Below are 20,115 nucleotides of genomic sequence, written 5' to 3' on the forward strand. Positions count from 1 at the left end.
CAGTGTGGAAAGCTTGTACCTATGAAAGTCCTTTCTTTAGGAACAGGATTTATTCTATATTTCATTTACTTTTTACTTTCCTGTATACTTTTTATTTCTTGCGAACCATTATGTTTACGAACGTTGTAGTGAGAAACTATATTCTTCCTATACAATTTTTTTTCTCCTTCAAAGTTTAAACAACCTTTTTCTTACTACCCTGTAAGTTATTCATTTACTCATTTTTCTCTTCTGGGTTGTGTTTATCGTGAATTTAGACTCTTTCTTTTATCCCCCCCCCCACTTGAGATTTTTTTGTCTTAGTCGTATATTCTAGACATTTTTGCTATATGTTCTTTTAGTTTTGGTTTGTCTGGTCACACTGTCAGTTAGGCACCCTGACCTGATCAGCCAGAGGATTATGGTCACCCTGGCTACCTCATAGTGGTGTATGCAGGCAACATTGGGTCCTGCTAAGGTCCCTACTGCCAAAAGCCAGGACATACAACAGAATCCAACATAATACTTCATATACATAGTGTTTCGGGTGAGGTGCCACCTGCGATTTTCAACAACTGCACCTTTTGTACTCTGTAAATGTCAGAAGTGTGTGTATATGTGGTTTTTGTAGTTTTGCTTGCCCATGGGACCCCAGGTAGAACCCATGTTGCCCGTACGCACCACTAGGAGGTGTGCCAGGTAGTAAAAATTGCTTCTCTGGCTGATCTTCACAAGGGTAGCCTGAGCTTCCTGGATGGAGACCAAGTAAAAAAAAAAAAAAATAATAATAATAAATAAATAAAGAAAATTGCAAAGGCAGAGTAAGGCGGTTCAGTCAAGTGGGAGCGGGGAATAGACAAAGTTTTGGGGATGTAGATAGAGGCATCCCCAAAGAAACATAAGGAGATTGGGATCCAGACAGGGCTGTATTTAAATTTGTTGTGATCCTAAGCTATAACATATATTAGGCTCTTCTCTCTTACAGTTGTTCACCTGTGAAAGTATTAAAAAAGGATTTATTAAGGTGGGCCGAGGCCCCTTGTAATGTGAGACCCTAAGCTGTGTTTGTTTAGCTTATTTGTAAATCTGGCCCTGGATCCAGGGATTGAAGTTAATAGTACACTGGGTAGAAGAACCCAGTGTAGATATCATGAGGCCAATGTCATGGTGAGTCAAGTTATGGATTTTTATTGAATGGAGTTGCGCAATTCTTGAGGTTTCCAAAGTCCAAATCGATTGATGTCATTATCCAAATTATCGCTTCTCAACTCAGTTATTGGTTTTAGGTGTCAGTCCATGTCTTGTTTCCCGTGTAAGGGATAGTCAAGTCCTGTGGTTTCAAAGTCTAAATCAGGTAAAGTCACAGTCCGATTGATTGATCATGCCTGTGGGTTTAGTTATAGATGTAGAAGCACTTCCAGCTGACTGGGCTAGCCGGGTTGGTAAAGCGCCTACCTGGCAACCCAAAGGTCGCGGGTTCGATTCCCACCTCGGGCTTGGATCAAAGTACTGCAAAAACCTTCAGAGGTGCATTATGGCCACAGAAGCCTATGCGCCAACAACTACCAAAAAAAAAAAAAAAGAAGCACTTCCTAATTCATTTCACAAATATACGTGGTCTCAATTCTAATCTCAACGATGTCCATTTCCACTTGCAGTCTGCCAAACCCCATGTACTTTTTCTGACAGAATCTCAGTTATCGGTTGATTCAACTACTGCTCATCTCAGATGCCCAAATTATTCGCTGTATGATTTCTTTTGCCTCAAATGTGGTACTTGTGCATACATCTGTTCTGATATTCACTGTCAGGGACTTGGCAATTTGGAATCTCCTCTCTTTGATCTTCTCTGGCTTAAAATCTCTCTACCTCATTGTGTCAAATTCATCTGTTGTCTCTACTGTTCTCCCAACTCCACTAATCACTTGGAGATCTTTGACTTCCTCTCTTTACAACTTGACTTTCTCCAGTCCAACTTTCCTAACAGTGATGTAATTTTCCTTGGTGATTTTAATGTTCACAACTCCAGCTGGCTTCCGTTTTCTAGTCACACCGACCCAGCTGGTCGAGATGCTGAGGCTTTTGCAATTGCTAATGACCTTGCACAGATTGTTCATTTACCTCCAAGAATACCGGACAATCCTAATCATACAGCCAACACGCTTGATCTTTTTCTCACAAACAACCCTTCTAAGTACACGGTCGAAGTGAGAGGTCCTTTAGGAACTTCAGATCACAACTTGGTGATTGTCTCTTCTCCAATGGAACCTTTATCTCATGGCTATTCCCAACCTCGTGTTTTTTGGCATTGCAAGAATGCAAAATGGGATGACCTGTGAGACTTCTTTTCCTTGGTCGGATTACTGTTTCAAAACTTTTGATGTGAACATTTGCTCAGATCGTGTCAGTGAAATTATTCTTGCAGGAATGAAATCCTTTATCCTACACTCCACTTTAAAATCTCGTCCTTTATCTAAACCTTGGTTTTCCAATAAATGTGCTAAGGCTGTTCAAGAGTAGAATGTTGCATATCGTAATTGGCTTGTTTCTAATTCTTCAGTTTCATTTTCTGCGTACACCAAAGCTCGCAACAATTGTAAAGCAGTTATTAATCAGTCCAAACTAGAGTTTGAACAGGCTAAGAGTAGAAAACTTGCTTCTTGCCCTAATGGTAGCCGAGCATTCTGGTCTCTTGCCAAAGTTATTGGCCGCAACTTTTGCACATCTCTGCTTCCACCTCTGTCCAAACCAGATGATTCTGTTGTCACTTCAGCCAAGGATAAAGCTGACTTGCTAGCATCCCATTTTTCTTCCTAATCATGTATTAATGATCTTGGAAAAACACCTCCCACCATTCCCAACATGCTCCATTCAATGCCCCCTGTGGTCTTCCACCAAAAGGATGTCAGAAGGATTTTGACGAAATTTGATGCTAAGAAAGCTCCAGGTCCTGATGGTATTTCTCCACTTGTTCTCAAAACCTGTGCTCCTGAACTTACTCCTATTCTTTGCCACCTTTTTTCACTTTCTTATTCCAAAAGTGTTTTTCCTTCTGCTTGGAAATTTGCTCATATCCAGCCAGTTCCTAAAAAGAGTGACAAATCCCTCCCATCCAATTATCGTCCCATTGCAATTACTTCTACTCTTTCTAAAGTAATGGAGAAATCAATTAACCGCCAACTCTTAAACTACCTAGAAACCTTTCGTCTGATCAACGATCGCCAGTATGGATTTTGTCAGTGTCTATCCACTGGTGATATTCTGGCTTATGTTACCCATTTATGGACTAATTCAATGGAAAGGTACACGCTTCTTGATTAGACCGGGGTTCGAGCCCGTCACCACCAAATACGGAGGATGCGGAAAGGTCAGGGAATGACCACCGCATATCCCGGAGCAATATGGCCTTAGTTGCTAATGCTCCTAAAAACCAAACAACAACAACAACAAACAACAAACAATGGAAAGGTTCGGTGAAACACAAGTAGTTGCTCTTGACATCTCAAAGGCTTTTGATCGTGTTTGGCCTAAAGGTCTTCTAAACAAGCTTCTATCTTATGGTTTGCCAACTGTTTTTAGTAATTGGTTATCCAGTTTTCTCTCTGATCGCTCACTGAGGGTGATGGTAGATGGCTCTCTGTCTTCTAACTTCTCCACTAATGCCGGTGTCCCCCAAGGTTCAGTTCTTTCCCCCATTCTTTTCCCCTTGTATATTAATGACCTTCTTCCATTGACTGGAAATCCTATCCATAGTTTTGCCGATGATAGCACATTGCATTCAACTTTCCATTTTGAGAAACCTTGTCCTGCTCAATCAGCTTTAACTTCTCGAAAATCTGCTGCCAATTCATTAAATGCCGATCTTCAGGTAATTCTCCAGTGGGGGGAAAGACAACTTAGTTGATTTCAACTTCTAAAACTCAGTCTTGTCTTATACTCGCAAAAAGGATTCTTCTGCTCCTCTGCTTATCTTTAGTAACACTCTGATTTCTAGGCAAAATGATATATGTCTTTTGGGGATTAGCCTGACTTCTAATCTCTCTTGGAACAATCACATTACAAATATTGCTTCCTCTGCATCTAAAAAACTTGGTTTTCTCTTTTGCTCTCGGCATTACTTTTCTTCCAAACAGCTGCTCACTCTTTATAAATTGCAAATCTGCCCTGCAATGGAATATTGTTCCCACATCTGGGGCGGTGCCCCCAAAACCTCTTTCAGGCTTCTTGATTCCATTCAGAAGAGAGCAGTTAGGTTAATTAGTGATTCATCTTTAACAACGTCTCTCCACTCGCTGGCTTATAGACGTACTGTTTATACTGCATGCCTCTTCTACAGATACTTCCATGGGCTGAATTAGCTTCTATAATTCCCGCTCTTTCTTTCAAAACAGTCCGAACACCAGCCAACATCCATTTACTGTCCAACTCCAAACTCACAGAACCAACTTTTCATCTTCCTTGTTTATTCATTGAACTGCCATTTTCTGGAACAACCTTCCTTCTTACGTATTTCCTGAAAATTACAGTCTACAGAAGTTCAAGTTCAATGTCAACAAATATCTTCTTTCATCTTCTCAACCTCCAACCCAAGCACGGTGCTAAGTACTATAGGTTCTAATACCTCTCATGTTTGGGGTTCACATAAAAAAAAAAAAAAAAAAAAAAAAAAAGATATCAGCCCGATGGAACTTGAATGCAAGTAGTGAATAACTCAGTTCAGTTGAGCTTCAAAGAGCTCGGAATCTGGGCGCCCCCGTAGCCAGGTGGGAAGGAGCAGCAGTACGTAGCACACGCTTCTTGATTAGACCGCGGTTCGAGCCCATCACCACCAAATACGGAGGATGTGGAAAGGTCAGGGAATGACCACCGCATATCCCGGAGCAATATGGCCTTAGTTGCTAATGCTCCTAAAAACCAAATAACAAACAAACAACAAACAGCTCAGAATCTGTCTCAAGTTATTGTTCTTGGTGGTTTAATAGACTTCTTAATGCTCTTTGTCTGTTGAAGATGTCCTGTGCAAAAGTAAAGTTTTTATAATTGTCATAGGTCTGAATTAGTATACTTCATATACAGTACATAACACTTTCTGGATTTCACAAGGTGATACTGTTTGTTTCCACAGAGTTCATATGGTGCAGATGTGGGAAACCACCAGTGGCAACTTTCCCTAACACTATGCACACTATGTCAGCTAGCTAAACTCTTTTGCTGCCTCATCGATATATTTTCCTCTGTCAAGACAACTGTGAACCACATACTGACATCATATGGTCTCTCCTATATTTATTTCCCTTTGGCTTTACTTTTTATATTTCAAATTCTTAATTTTATTAAATTTTCCCTATTTCACTATTTTTTAATTGTATGCTGCTATAGGATGTGCTTTATGTTAGAAACAGAAGCTATATATTATCATCTTTTCATTAAATTCTAATGGTTGACTCTTGATAATGACACCAGAGTTGTGCAATATATGATAATACAGTCGATTCCGGTTATTTGGGGCACATTGGGACTAGTGCATTTTGGCTCGATTAAGCAGCTGCCCCAATTATCCGAGGTTTCACATAAATAGTTAAAAAATACAATGTACCCTCCCCCCCATTTACAATTGGTTCACTGTACAATCAAATCACGTTACGACGTGATTATACGATGTGCAGTAAGCGCCAGTCATTGTAATCACGTTTGTGAATTGAATTTTAATTCTATTAAACAGTGATTCTAATTAGCGAAAATAGGAGGAATATTATCCACAGGCTATAAAAGTAAAGATATGTTAAGCACAAATTTATCTTTTATTACCTTACTAAATGATACGTGAAATTCGGAAGAATATACGTGATAATCGGAATAATTAATACATACTGTAATATGTACGTACTAACTAAACTAGTTGACATTTCTGTTCACTGATATTTGTGGGTGGGGGTTAAAATTTAAAACAGTAAAAAGATAAGCAATCAATAACAAAACACAAGGCACACACAAATTGCAAGTAACACAACACGCGCAAGTGAGAACAGAGTAATGAATTACAAAGTTTTAAAAATAGGAATGAAGAGAAGATTATGAAAATTATTTTTTTTTTATATGATTGAAGATTCCATGAAGTGTAAACACATTTTACCATAATAACCCACAGAATTCTAGCTGTCAGTATTATCGCAAATTCAATAAGATCGAGTTTGCTATCCGTTTATGATAGCTTGCACTAACAGAAAAGCCCAATAAACAGGTGACTGCTAATTGTTTTATGGTTGTGACCTCCAGAAATCCGACCGAACTATGTGGTACGGTCGGAGACAATCGTAGGGTAATCTCCAGTGCTGCGGTCTCCTGCCCCGATTAAACGGCATGTTGTCCCAATTAAGTGAAGTAAACCTTGGCTATTTTCTCAATTGGGTTCTGTTTTTGAAGATTTGTCCCATATAAACGGCTGCCCCGCTTAACCAGTGGCCCAAATAACCGGAATCCACTGTATATTTATTTATTTTTATTTGTACATTTATGTATAATAATTATTTTTTTTAATATGTATACTGTAATTTCTTTCTGTCATTTCTTTACTTTTCTTGCTCTTTTCTCTTTTCTATATTTCTTTGCACTTTTAATATCATTTATATGAGCTGGTGAGAATCAGTGGTGCAAGTCAATTTAATGGCTTTTGAGATATTTAATGTTTCTTGAATTGTGTTGCTGAAAAATCAAGAATTGTGATGAAATATTTTTATAATAAACATTATTATAATGGAATAGTGAAATTTCATTGAAGATCAATAAAATTAAAAAGTATTGCAAACATTTCAATTTTTTGAGGTGTGGAAGTGACTTACACCACTTCCATACTTAAGGTTAATGGCAAGATGAAGAAGACAACGACTTACTCAAATATTATTTATTTAAATTTAGAAAAAGAAACATGCTTATTTACAAAATTTATTAATGCATAAGCAAATAACTCAATAGAAATCTTCATGTTCAAATAGAGGTCCCTCTTCTAAATCCTCAGTTGTTAAACTTTAGAAGAAGGTATAATGCACTGCACTGGAGGAATAAAGGGAAAGAGATTAATCATAACTCGTTTCTTCAGCTCTGAAATAGTCCTTTTTTCATACTGTAATTGCTCAGATGGTATTAGACCCTGACATACTTCCTTTTCTGTGAGCTGGTTTTACATTCAAAATTTGGAAAGTAATAAAATCCTGAATACTCTCCTTGAAAATTATTTCACAAGGTCAACTTTTTTTCATGACAGATTCACTTAAAATTTAACCACTTGACAGTCTGATTGTCAAGATTCCTTTTTTGTTTAGTTATATACTTCGTAGAAAAGAATTCTTCAGACATTAACCAGACCATAAACTTGTTCTTTCTTTGAGCTGATGCCATAATCTCCATCCAGTAGTCTGGAGTATGGTAGCTCTCGCTATGCTTCCAAAATCAGCATCATTAGACAGAAAAGAGTGCTCAGAAACTGAGAACTTCTACTTTGTCACTACAAAATCAGTTTCACTGCATTGCAAAAATTTCATTAGAGCTAAAGATATTTTGGTTTTGATCTGTACACATATCACTGTAAATTTTTATTATTTTTTATGGGCTGTGTGTAACTTAATATGCTTAATAATACATGACGTCATCTCTTCGGCCGAGGCTGTAGATTTGTTCCAGATCTGAAAGACCCCAGCATTATTGTCAGTGAGGTGGTCATGTACTCCAAAAATTATAACAATACAAGTTTCTCTTGTAGTTTCTTTTTATCAGACGCTGTTAACATCGGGGAATGGGTAGCGCTTTCTGTAATTCCATACTGCACATACATAATTTTCTAGATCAGCTACAGCCATCTTCTTGTCAGTCCATCAATTTCCTGGCCTTTACACTTTCCTTAAATTAAACCGATGCTCTGCTTCACCAGAGGATTTTTCTTGTTCTGTCATGTCTGGATTATCTAATTTTATTTTATAGATGTCACACCTTTTATGTGTGCCCTTTCTGGGAACATAAAAATTTAAGTTGTACTTTGCATTAAAAATGTGTCTATAGAAATGCTCTTTTACATGAGTTCTGTTTCTTTCAGAAACTTCAGTGTAATTTTTTGTACAATTTAGCGATTTGCTTAAATATTTTTGGTTCACATTGTTTGTTCTTCTCGTGTAGTGGCTTTGGTAACCTGGGAAAGATTCAGCGTGTTGACAAATCATAAGCGTGTCATCATCAGAAATTTTCCTTTCGGGAAACCTTTCAGATAGATCTTTGCCTGGTTCTTTTCCTTAGGCTGCTTTCGATAGTAGTCTGGTCACTCATCCTTCCAATACCTAAATGTGTCTCAAATATTTTTTGCAATTTCTTTTACATCTTTATATTTTAACTAATGCTCTTCTTTAGCAGCTTAGCACTTGGTGTTGGTCCATATCCTCAATTCATTTATTATATTTTCACCCATAGAGTTGCAATTATTGTTATTTACAGCGATCTCTTACAATTCATGATGCCACCACACACACCATCCTTCCTCTTGTTCTTACTACACATGGAAGGTATAAATTCAAATTGAGGAACAATGGTTGCTGGTCAGATGCAAGTGAATTTGTCTTCAGCCAGAAGGTGGTTGGTTGTTGGAACAAACTGCTATCTGGTGTTGCAGAGGTTGGTTGGTTTTTTTTTTTTTTTGGCTGATGCTACTATTCACTGTGATTGGTTCACACATCAGAAAAATGTAGCATATTGCACTTAATAACAGAATTATCAGAAAAAGATTAATTTTGCTATTCTTATGAAAACAATTTTTTTTTCTAAAAGTAGCACGATCCAAAGTTTTTGTAGATGTATATAATTTAAGAACTTTGTGGCCATTGCACAGTATTGTCTGTTTTTGAAAAATAACATTATGCAAAATTGAACAAGTGCTCATATGTTTTTTCCTGTAAGTTGTTTGCTTTTTACTTTTTAACATTAGTTGTGCTAGAACCAAGCTGTTTATTAAGGTATTTCACATCACATTTTATTCCATTACTCTTCTTTTTACTTCCCTTGCAGGCAATACTTCAGTGGCTTCAGCAGCTTCCAGCAAATAAGAAAAGTGTGCCAGATTTGATCAAAGATCCAGATGGATTGCTTGAGAACACTAAGGTCTGATATGATTAGCTCTTTTGAATTATAGAATACAGTGTAAATAATTATTCAACTTTTCTAATGTTCTGTTTATGATTTCATTTATATAACTTGGTATTATATTAGGGTTATCCCGAAAGTAATGACACTGCACACGTGGTTCTCATTCCATACACCTGCACAACTGACATTTATCAGGATAATAATTTTAAATTTAACTTCAACATTAATGTTGAGGTTAAACAAAGAGTTCCTGTATCGAATGCTTGTGCACAGGCTTTGAAACATGATATTGCTTTAGGTTCGATTACAGTTTCAGATCAAATATCCTTTATCAAAATTGAAACTTGAAGCAGTTACAAGTTGACATAAATTTATGAATTGTTGTGGGAAGTTTCATGAGTTAACAGTAGATCATAGTATAATTTCACATTGGTCTCAAAGGTTTCGGCAACGTAACATAAGCATTGAATATAAGCAATGCACCAAGTAGACAGAAAACATCTACAGATAACACATATATGGGTGCTATTACCACCATTTTGGAGGAAGACAGATGTACTATGATGTGTGAAGAAATAGCCAATGAATCTGGAATACCAAAATTATCTGTTTGCCAAATTTTAACTGAGGCATTACAAAAGTGAAAATCACTACCTGGTGGGTTCCACATTTTCTATCGTTTGAACAGCAAGCAAAGTGTAAAGAAATTGCAACACAGTTACAAGAAGGCATAGTTTTTAAACACATTTTTACCATTGGTGACACGTGGATATGCAGCTTCGAACCTGAACCAGAATTCAGGTTTGTATAAGCATCTAATGCTACTATAAGTGATGTGCCATTACTGCACATAAGATTCAAAAAGCATCCCAGTGCTGTGCTGTAACATATGTTAGTAGTCATTCTGAAACAGTAAATATACAAGTAATGTACGTAAAGGCACGTGAATTAACTGGTCAATTTGGTCGGCACTGATTGAACTCTGAGCTATTAGCAGCAATGCTTCAAAAAAAAAAAAAAAATTTTTTTTTTTTTTTTTTTTTTGCTGGTATCGAAGTTAGTTTATGGAATAAACTTTTGATAAAATTTAGTTTTGCCCTGATTTACAGCTCAGGCCAAAAGTGTTCGCTGTTAACTGTGAATTCCAGATGTTTACTTTTCAACCATTATTTACTAATTTTCAGAATGTTGAGGAGTTTTGGGCATGTTATTTCTCAACATTTCAGAAATTACAGCACATTGAATGCATGCTCTCAATTATAGGTGAAGGGAGTGTGTTAAATGATATTCAGAAATTACCCAAACATTGGGAAGCAGTCATTACATGTGAAGAAGACTACGTTGAAGGTTTTGATGTAAATTATGTTATAAAATAAACTCATTTTAAAATAATTGCTTTTGTGCATTATCTTTGGGATAACCCTTGTATATAATGAAAAGAAATATAATGTTGCCTATGACCTCACCATTTATGGTAGTTACACTCTCAAGGATTTCTGTGAACGGCAAATCTCTAGACAGCAAGGAGACTTGAAATAGTGAAACTCAGGTTTAGTCACCAAAGCAGAGCCCTGCAAACCCCCATCTTCCATCATGCAGTATGAGTGATGTCTTTTGAAGTTATGATGCACATCATGGCAAGATTCAGTATTCCTTACATTTTGAGGGTATAGCTACAAACGTTTTTGTAGGCCAGCATCAAAATAATTCTCTAGATTGAACGTTTCAGTAACTCTAGGATGTATCCAGATCATCTAGTGACTAGAATAATCTCTCTCTGTCTGCCTCTACCCTACTAAGTAGTGACTGGAGGGAGTCTGAGTAGTGTATATGCAGGAGGAATTGTCATTGTCAAGTGTAACATGATCCCACATTATCTCAAGGAACTGGGGTATATTTTTGATGTGTGAATATGTGATATCCGAAAATTTCATCAACTCATACATGTTCTTCTCTGCACTATCTTCTGAATTCATCATTAAGCAAAAAAAATCATACAAAAAACTTATATAAAGATCAATACCCAAAGACTTCCTCATTCATTTATTAAATATAATGGTCCCAGTTTGAATCTAAGTGTAGTCCATTATTAGCCTGCCAAGTCCCACTTACTTTTTCTGACAGGTTATCAGTTACCTCAACCATTACCCATCTCATTTACCCCTATTATTAATGCTAAATATTTTGATATTTCTTGCCAGATATTTCTGCTCTGATATTTCTTTACAAAGACTTCCTAATTTGAAATTTCCTTTGGTTCAAAATCTCTCTGTCCCATTCTGTCAACCTCATCTGTTACTGCTATCATTTTCCCAACTCTACTGATCAGTTGGACGCCTCCGTAGCCAGGTGGGAAGGAGCAACAGTGCGTAGCACATGCTTCTTGATTAGGCAGGGGTTCGAGCCTGTCACCCCCAAATACGGAGGATGCGGAAAGGTCAGGGAATGACCACCGCATATTCCCGGAACAATATGGCCTTAGTTGCTAATGCTCCTAAAAACCAAACAACAAACAAACTGATCAGTTGGAATTCTTTGACTTCCTTTCTTTTGAAACTCAACTTTCTCTGGTGATTTTAATATACACATTTTTAGCTATCTTCAGTTTTCTTGTTACACACTCATTTTATGATTACTAATTGCATCACAGCTTCTATTAATTTACTTAACAGAATACCAGACTATCCTAACCACACACACCCAGTGCTCTTATTTTCTTCATCAATAACCCTTCAATATACATGATTACTGTTAGTGGCCCTTTATTCACCTAAGATAACAACTTGGTGGTAGTCTCGTCTCCATTAGAGCATCTCTGTCATGGCCATTCTCAGCCTTGGGTCATTTGGTATTACAGGAATGCAAAAAGGGATGATCTGCATGATTTATATTGTTCATTTTCTTGGTTGGATTACTCCTTTAAATCTTCTGATCCCAATGTTTGTGCCGACCGGGCTAGCCGAGTGGGTAAAGTATCTGCCCGGCAACCAAAGGTCGCGGGTTCGATTCCCGCCTCGGGCTTGGATCAAAGTACTGCAAAAACCTTGGGAGGTGCAATATGGCCACAGAAGCCGATGCGCCAACAACTACCAAATCAAAAAAAAAAAAAAAAAAAACCAATGTTTGTTCAGATTGCATCAGTGAAAATTATTCTTGTAGGAATGAAATTCTTTGCTCTGCCTTCTACCTAAAGACCTTATCCTTTATCTAAACCTTTGTTTTCCAATAAATGTGTTAAGGCTATTCAAGATCAAAATGTAGCATACTGGAACTACCTTATGATGTCCAAATCTCCAGCTTAATTTTTCCATCTGATCAATGATTGCCAGTATAGATTCTGTCAGTGTTGGTCCACTAGTGGTATAGTGGCTTAAGTTAGTCATATTTGGACAAATTCATTTGAAACGTTTGGTGAAATTCTTGATATATCTAAATTTTTTCTGTTGTGTTTGTTGTAAAAGTCTTCTAAACATGCTCCCTTCTTATGGATTGCCGATTGTTTTTTTTTTTTTTTTTTTTTTTGCAATTGGGTATTGAGGTTCCTTTCTGCTTGCTTGCTGTGAGTAATGGTAAATGACTTTCTGTGCTCAAACTTCTCCACTGATATTGGCATTCCCTAAGGTTCAGTTCTTTCTCCCACTCTTTTCTTCTTGTATATTACAACATTCTTCTACTTACCAGAAATCTCATTCATAGTTTTGCTCACAAAAGTGCACCTTAAACTTAGCATTAGTTGAGGCATATGATGCAAGACAGCAAGCTTATAGAGCATAGGCAAAAAAAACCTTCCCATTTCACCCATCTGGTCACTCCAAATGTTTGTCTAGTTCAGCCTTAAATTTATTTAAACTACCAACTTCCACAACAACAGATGGAAGTCTGTTTCAGCAATCAACTACCTGCTGACTAAAGGCAAACCAATTATATATAAGAATTTTGTAGCAGAGACAAGGAGGTGATTATACCTTTGTATAAGGCAATGGTCTGGCCACACCCTGAGTACTGTGTACATGTCTGGAGGCCTCATTTTAGGAAGGATGTAGAGTTGCTAGAACAAGTACAGAGAAGGGAAACAAGATTGGTGAGAAGAACAAAGGGGTGCACTTACGAAGAAAGGCTTAAGTTCTGCAAGTTGCAGCATCTGGAGACTAGGCACCTGCATGGTGATCTGACTGAGGTGTACAAGGCCTTGAATGGTTTGAGCAGGCTCAATGCTGACGGGACACTTCCGCTTGTGCAGATTAAGAAACTAAGGGGGGCATAGATTCAAACTGAGGAAAGACAGTTATAGAACAGTCTTTTCTCAGTTTGAATCTATGCCCCCCTTAGTTTCTTAATCTGCACAAGCGGAAGTGTCCCGTCAGCATTGAGCCTGCTCAAACCATTCAAGGCCTTGTACACCTCAGTCAGATCACCATGCAGGTGCCTAGTCTCCAGATGCTGCAACTTGCAGAACTTAAGTCTTTCTTCGTAAGTGCACCCCTTTGTTCTTCTCACCAATCTTGTTTCCCTTCTCTGTACTTGTTCTAGCAACTCTACATCCTTCCTAAAATGAGGCCTCCAGACATGTACTCAGGGTGTGGCCAGACCATTGCCTTATACAAAGGTATAATCACCTCCTTGTCTCTGCTATAAAATTCCTATGTATTGACTAAACTCCATGATCTGCTCTGGCAGCCCATCTGTACTTCTCAGAGAACTTCATATCTGCACAATTAACTGCACCCTGAGTGTAGTACCACAGAGTTGGTACGCTTCTCTTGTGTTACTGCTAACTATATGCAGTACTTTGCATTTGTCAATTGGTTTCTAGACAAGATAAGATCATATATCTCTATTAGGGATTACCTTCACTTCTGCTCTCCTTTGGCACAAGTAAATCACAAACACTTTCTCTGTACGAAAAAAACTTGACTCTGCTGTTGGTGTTACTTTTCTTCTAAACAGCTAATTTCTGTGCAAATCTAAAATTTGTCATAACATGGAATATAATACAAGAGGGGAAAGAAAAGCAAAGATAATTTGACAGTGCTAGTGTTGTCCGGTAGTAACATAGGTAACAGTGAAAAGTCACAACCAGTTGTTATTAGTAAATATAAATACTCAAGATTTTTAAAAAATGTTAGATCATTGCCTATTTTTTACTGTATGAATCCAATTCAAAAGTATGGATTATATCAAATATCTGGAAAAAAAAACCAGATGTTTGAATAGGCACTTTCTTTTTCAGAAAAGAGAAGTTGCTTCTATCATTAATAGTTCTGCCCATTGCATTCTTACTCACAATCCTGAAATTATTAATTTGTTTGCAAACATAACATTTGATTTACAACCATATGTTACATTTGCAGGCAAAATTAATAATTTTTGCCACAAGGAATCATGTGAAACTTTAAATGTTTCTACCACAAATAACAGAAGCTCTAATAGCTGCAGTTAAAAGCACATAACAATAATAACAACATCAGTTAGTTCTGCTCGCTACATCTACGAAGGTTGGAATTGAGTGATGAATGAAATATCTGCTTCTGATGTGCTGTATTTAAACTTTTTCTTTTGGAACAGGATTAAGAAACAAGACTAAACAAAGATTTCGTGGAGAATTACTAAGGAATTAAAATATGTGTTATTTGAAATGATAATGAATACAATCTTGCAAAGCATATGCAAAAAGAAAACAGATATGTAGATGATGCAGTTTCATGTTGCATCACAATTGGTTTGTGTTATGAGCAGAGTTGCCAATTTGTTAGAAGAGATCAGAGACATCAAAAATGTGAAATCAACTGTGAGTATAAATGATGCGTTCAATGCACACAAAACAATTAGAAATTATTTAGTGACAAATGGGCCTGGAGTACTGGGGTCCATAGTTTAATAATTTCAAATAGATATTTACAGTATACCCAGTTATAAAATATAAGTACAAATTCAGTAGCTTTCGGAACACGTGTCCCTTTATCAACTGACAAATTTGAATACATTACAAGCAAAGTGTGGCACGTTACTCATGCATCATTGTTGTAGCACGGACGTGTGCTGCCTTACGCCAGTGATCATCCATCAATAAAACGGTTGTCTCTAGGATGGGATGTATACTCATGCCTTTCTGGCGATTTAATGCCTTAGGGTTGTTTATTATGTTTAGTGACTCTAGCCATAGGCGGTGGCGAAAGTGTCGCGCGTGGTCCACTATCTCAAAGTCGCGCTTGGGGTCAAGATCGTGGTTGGTAGCCCAAAAATGTTCTGCAAGCACGGACTGGTCAGTTTCGGCAAGCCGGATTGCTCTGTCGTGTTCCGTGAGGCGATCCTGGAGACGTCTCGATGTCTCACCTACGTAGCAACTGTTACAGGCCCTACAGGTGATACGGTACACTACATTGCTGCGTAAGACAGGTGTGACAGGGGGTCTTCACACTGGAGACAAGTGAACGTAGGTTCCTACCTGGTAATTGCACACATTTGATGTTGTAACTTCTCAGGATCTTCGAGATACGTCCTGACACTCCTGGATAGTACGGAATGTAGGCGGACGATATGCCGACTTGCTTCGGAGGTCTTGGGTTGGAAGTAAGTTCTTGTGCCTGTACTAAACAGATGCTTGTTACAGGCACAAGAACTTACTTCCAACCCAAGACTTCCGAAGCAAGTCGGCATATCGTCCGCCTACATTCCGTACTATCCAGGAGTGTCAGGACGTATCTCGAAGATCCTGAGAAGTTACAACATCAAATGTGTGCAATTACCAGGTAGGAACCTACGTTCACTTGTCTCCAGTGTGAAGACCCCCTGTCACACCTGTCTTACGCAGCAATGTAGTGTACCGTATCACCTGTAGGGCCTGTAACAGTTGCTACGTAGGTGAGACATCGAGACGTCTCCAGGATCGCCTCACGGAACACGACAGAGCAATCCGGCTTGCCGAAACTGACCAGTCCGTGCTTGCAGAACATTTTTGGGCTACCAACCACGATCTTGACCCCAAGCGCGACTTTGAGATAGTGGACCACGCGCGACACTTTCGCCACCGCCTATGGCTAGAGTCACTAAACATAATAAACAACCCTAAGGCATTAAATCGCCAGAAAGGCATGCGTATACATCCCATCCTAGAGACAACCGTTTTATTGATGGATGATCACTGGCGTAAGGCAGCACACGTCCGTGCTACAACAATGACGCATGAGTAACGTGCCACACTTTGCTTGTAATGTATTCAAATTTGTCAGTTGATAAAGGGACACGTGTTCCGAAAGCTACTGAATTTGTACTTATATTTTATAACTGGGTATACTGTAAATATCTATTTGAAATTATTAGAAATTATTTAGTGATAGTTTGATACTAGTGATAATGAATTTGAAATGATTTATGCAAGATTAGATCTTCTCTTGAAATTTTATTCTCTTTCAGAGATTTATATGCTGTTGTTATTGTTATGTACTGTACAATAGATGAAAATACTGTGTTGCATTTAATATGTACTGACATTTTGATTTGTTTTGTCAATTAATTTACTGCAAACTAATCACAATGCACCATTGATGATTAGAAGTTATGCTTGTATATGTATACTTAGAACGCTCACACTTATTAAGTGCAACTGCTTCAACTATTATTATAAGTTATAATTTAAATTAATTAATTACAGTTGATAATAAAAAGTTATATATAACATAATGTGTCATCATCATCAGCCATTTTCAATCCACTGCAGGATGAAGGCTTTTCCAGCAACTTTCCATTCCTTCTGTTTTGTGCAATGGATGGCAATTGCACAAGACAGAAGCCACCCAGGAACTCGTGAATTTCATCTATCAGTCTCCATTGTTGTCTTCCAGGTTTTCTTTTAGCTCCTCTTGGGTACTTCTGTTATTTCCTTAGTCCATCTATTGTCATGTCTTTGAGCTATATGTCCTACCCAAGTCCATTTCAGTTCTTTAGTTTTGATAAAAATGTCCTTTACTTGTGTTTGCTGCCTAATCCATGTGTTTCTATTCTTATGTAACAGTCTTATTCCTAATATAATTCATTCCATTCTTCGCTGTGTAGTTTTCAGCTTCTCTTCCATTCTTTTGGTGAATGTCCAAGTTTCACTTCCCTAAATCATGGTGGGGAGTAATGTATAGGGTGTTTCAATTAAAAGGCACCTTGGTCTATCCTACTTATTTTTATGTTTAGGCTAATTGTTGTCTGGACCTTTTTTGTTGTTGTATTTTGGCTAAAATCTTGAATTTGATGTTAAAATTGGACTGTATTACCATTTAGATTTTATGATTTCTAAATTAAAATATCTTAATTGTAAAAAATGTATACCAATTTTGTTTGAAGAAAAAAACAGAAACAGTGGTTATGTGTGATGTTCATTCATCAGTATGCACACGCAGTTGGAAGTTTTTGTCACATCACACTTTACAACTGTTGTGTTATGAGTAGCATTTCGTTCTTCAATTAATATGATTTGCATTATTTTTAGAAATACACCAGTGATGCTTTCAGACTTATTATTATTAGCCTTATGGTGCAGGGAAGCCTGAGGCTTATGTTGCACCAGCCAAAAAAAAATTCATGAGTTACCCTGAGAGAGAGAGAGAGAGAGAGTCAGAAGTAGAAAGGAATCACCAAGAAAGAGAAGAATGATGATATCCAGCTCAGGACCCTGGGTGTTCCAAGCCCATACTCACTTGATGAGGAATAACTTTTCCATTGACAAAAAACAACTGATTAGGCAAAAGTTTAATTTAAAAATCATAAAATCTAAACAGTAGTACATATACATAGTCAAATTTTAACATTAAATTCAAAAATTTCAGCCAAAATAACTTAAATATAAAAATAAGTTAGATATAAGTTAGGTATTTTAATCAAAATACCCCACCTTATATATGTGTGTATTTTTATGATTGTGCTAACTGACGTGGAATAAAGAATGTTGTAATACTTTATTTTAGTGTTCTTACTGCTTCTGTCATTGGCACTGGAAACTTACTAAAGCTTGTCTGGAGTTTAAAATTTTGAGTGATCTTGCTGGTGTTTCCGATGGTTCCCTTTTGATTTCTGACATGCTTGGAATGAGAAGGCAAAGAAAATTCTGGCTCTCTGGCACACTGTTTTATTGCAAAAATACTTTAACTGATGCAAATACAATTAGACTGAGGCAGTTACATCACTGGGTCCTGTATGGACAAAAAGCCTGGCTCATTAGATGCTACCTGTTATTTCTGAAGTTCATTAAAGCAAGGGTTTGCCGTATTTATTAAGATTAATTGTATTCATTATATTAATGCAAGTACTACTATTTTGTCTCTCTCTCTCTCTCTCTCTATATATATATATATAGTTATTATGGTAAAAGTATAATATGTACTATATAGATACTGAATATGTATATAAACATAACTGTATACAGCGGGCCATAAGGCCAATAACTTATAAAGACTAAGATAGCCTGTGTAGGTCTACAATGCCATACCCTGGAAATAAACATATGATTAGTAATAATATATAATTAAATAATACAATAATGATTATGCTGCTAATTATTGATATATAGATACATTGAAAGGAACTTTTTCTAGGGCTAATCCTTTCAATATATCCCGCCAAAAATTAGCAGAGCTATCAATTTCTGATTGCTATCTGATATAACTTTTACTTTTATCCCAATTTATATATATATATACAGGTCGACCATCGCTAATCTGGCAGCGTTGGGACCTGTGGGGTGTCGGATCACCGGTGGTTATTTTAGCACATACATTTTACCCAAAAGCTTTTTTTACTCACCTCCTTCTACCTTTAACACGTCGACTGCCAAGCTAGTTTAAGAAAAAAATTCCCCAGGGGCCAAAAAATATTTAGGAAATAATTTGATTAGTAATTCTAAAATAAATATTGTAATGTCAGTGTTGTCGTTCTATCGCTTAAAATATATACAGTAAACCCCCGCTATTCACGGTATCTGTATTCGTGGTTTCGCGTATTCGCGGTCACTGATTTAATATAAAATGAAACCTGAAAAATGTGAATTTTAAAGCGCCGTGAACATTTTCCGCCATAAAAAAAAACATGGACGTGGCTAAAATTATCTTTCCCGGTCAAAACAGCGCTCAGTAGGTGTGGGGAGAAGGTGACAAAATCGCGAGCGTGGATGTTTCTTGCTAATCCTTGTTCAGTATGTGTTATGCGCTTGTTAATTTGTATGCTTATGAATTGAATAAATTTATAAATTGATATGTTTACGAAAGTGATAAATCTACCGTTTTGCAGTGTAAAACAGACTTTTTTGAGTGTGTTAACGGAAGAAAGTGACTTTATTGTGGACAAGTTCTTTCTAACACGTAACAAAATATGGCTACGAATAACAAGGGAAATATGAAAAGATCAAAGGTGATGACATTAGCAAATAAAATTGAGTTATTAGACAAAATTTCTAATGGTGAAAGTGTCTCCTCAGTGACAAAACATTATAAAATCAATGAGTCAACGGTACGATCAATCAAAAAATCGGAAGAAAAAATCCGCCGTAGTGTCCGTGAAAACGCGCTAATTGCTTCGAACATTTGCTCTGTAACTCGTGATGTTAAATTAGAAAAAAATGGAAAAGGCTTTAAATCTGTGGATAGAAGACCGAACTCAAAATAAAATTCCGTTAAGTTCGCTCATCATTCGTGAAAAGGCAAAACTCCTTTATCAACACTTTAACGAAACTGGTGATAACACTGGGGCGCCTCCGTAGCCAGGTGGGAAGGAGCAGCAGTGCGTAGCACACGCTTCTTGATTAGACCGGGGTTCAAGCCCGTCACCACCAAATATGGAGGATGCGGAAAGGTCAGGGAATGACCACTGCATATCCCGGAGCAATATGGCCTTAGTTGCTAATGCTCCTAAATAACAAACAAACAAACGATAACACTGGCGGGATAAGTTTTTTTGCTAGCAAAGGCGCTGGTTTGAAAGATTTGTTTGAAATTTCTAATAAATATTACATTTAATATTAAATTGTTTCTTATT

General features: G+C 37.2%; 1 protein-coding gene across 2 annotated transcripts in view; it reads left to right on the forward strand.

The window, feature by feature from the left end:
* Positions 1 to 20,115, forward strand: part of LOC150089008 (lysine-specific demethylase 2A-like) — a 413,108-nt gene that overhangs the window by 345,677 nt on the left and 47,316 nt on the right. For both annotated transcript variants that reach the window (XM_090369764.1, XM_090369765.1), the window contains exon 11: positions 9,025 to 9,117. In XM_090369764.1, the coding sequence (XP_090225890.1) occupies positions 9,025 to 9,117 (93 nt within the window). The remainder of the gene's footprint in view (positions 1 to 9,024; positions 9,118 to 20,115) is intronic.

The sequence above is a fragment of the Mastigoproctus giganteus genome, chromosome 3 (assembly GCF_048544385.1).
Source record: "Mastigoproctus giganteus isolate SK-2022 chromosome 3, ASM4854438v1, whole genome shotgun sequence".
NCBI classification, from domain to species: domain Eukaryota; kingdom Metazoa; phylum Arthropoda; class Arachnida; order Uropygi; family Thelyphonidae; genus Mastigoproctus; species Mastigoproctus giganteus.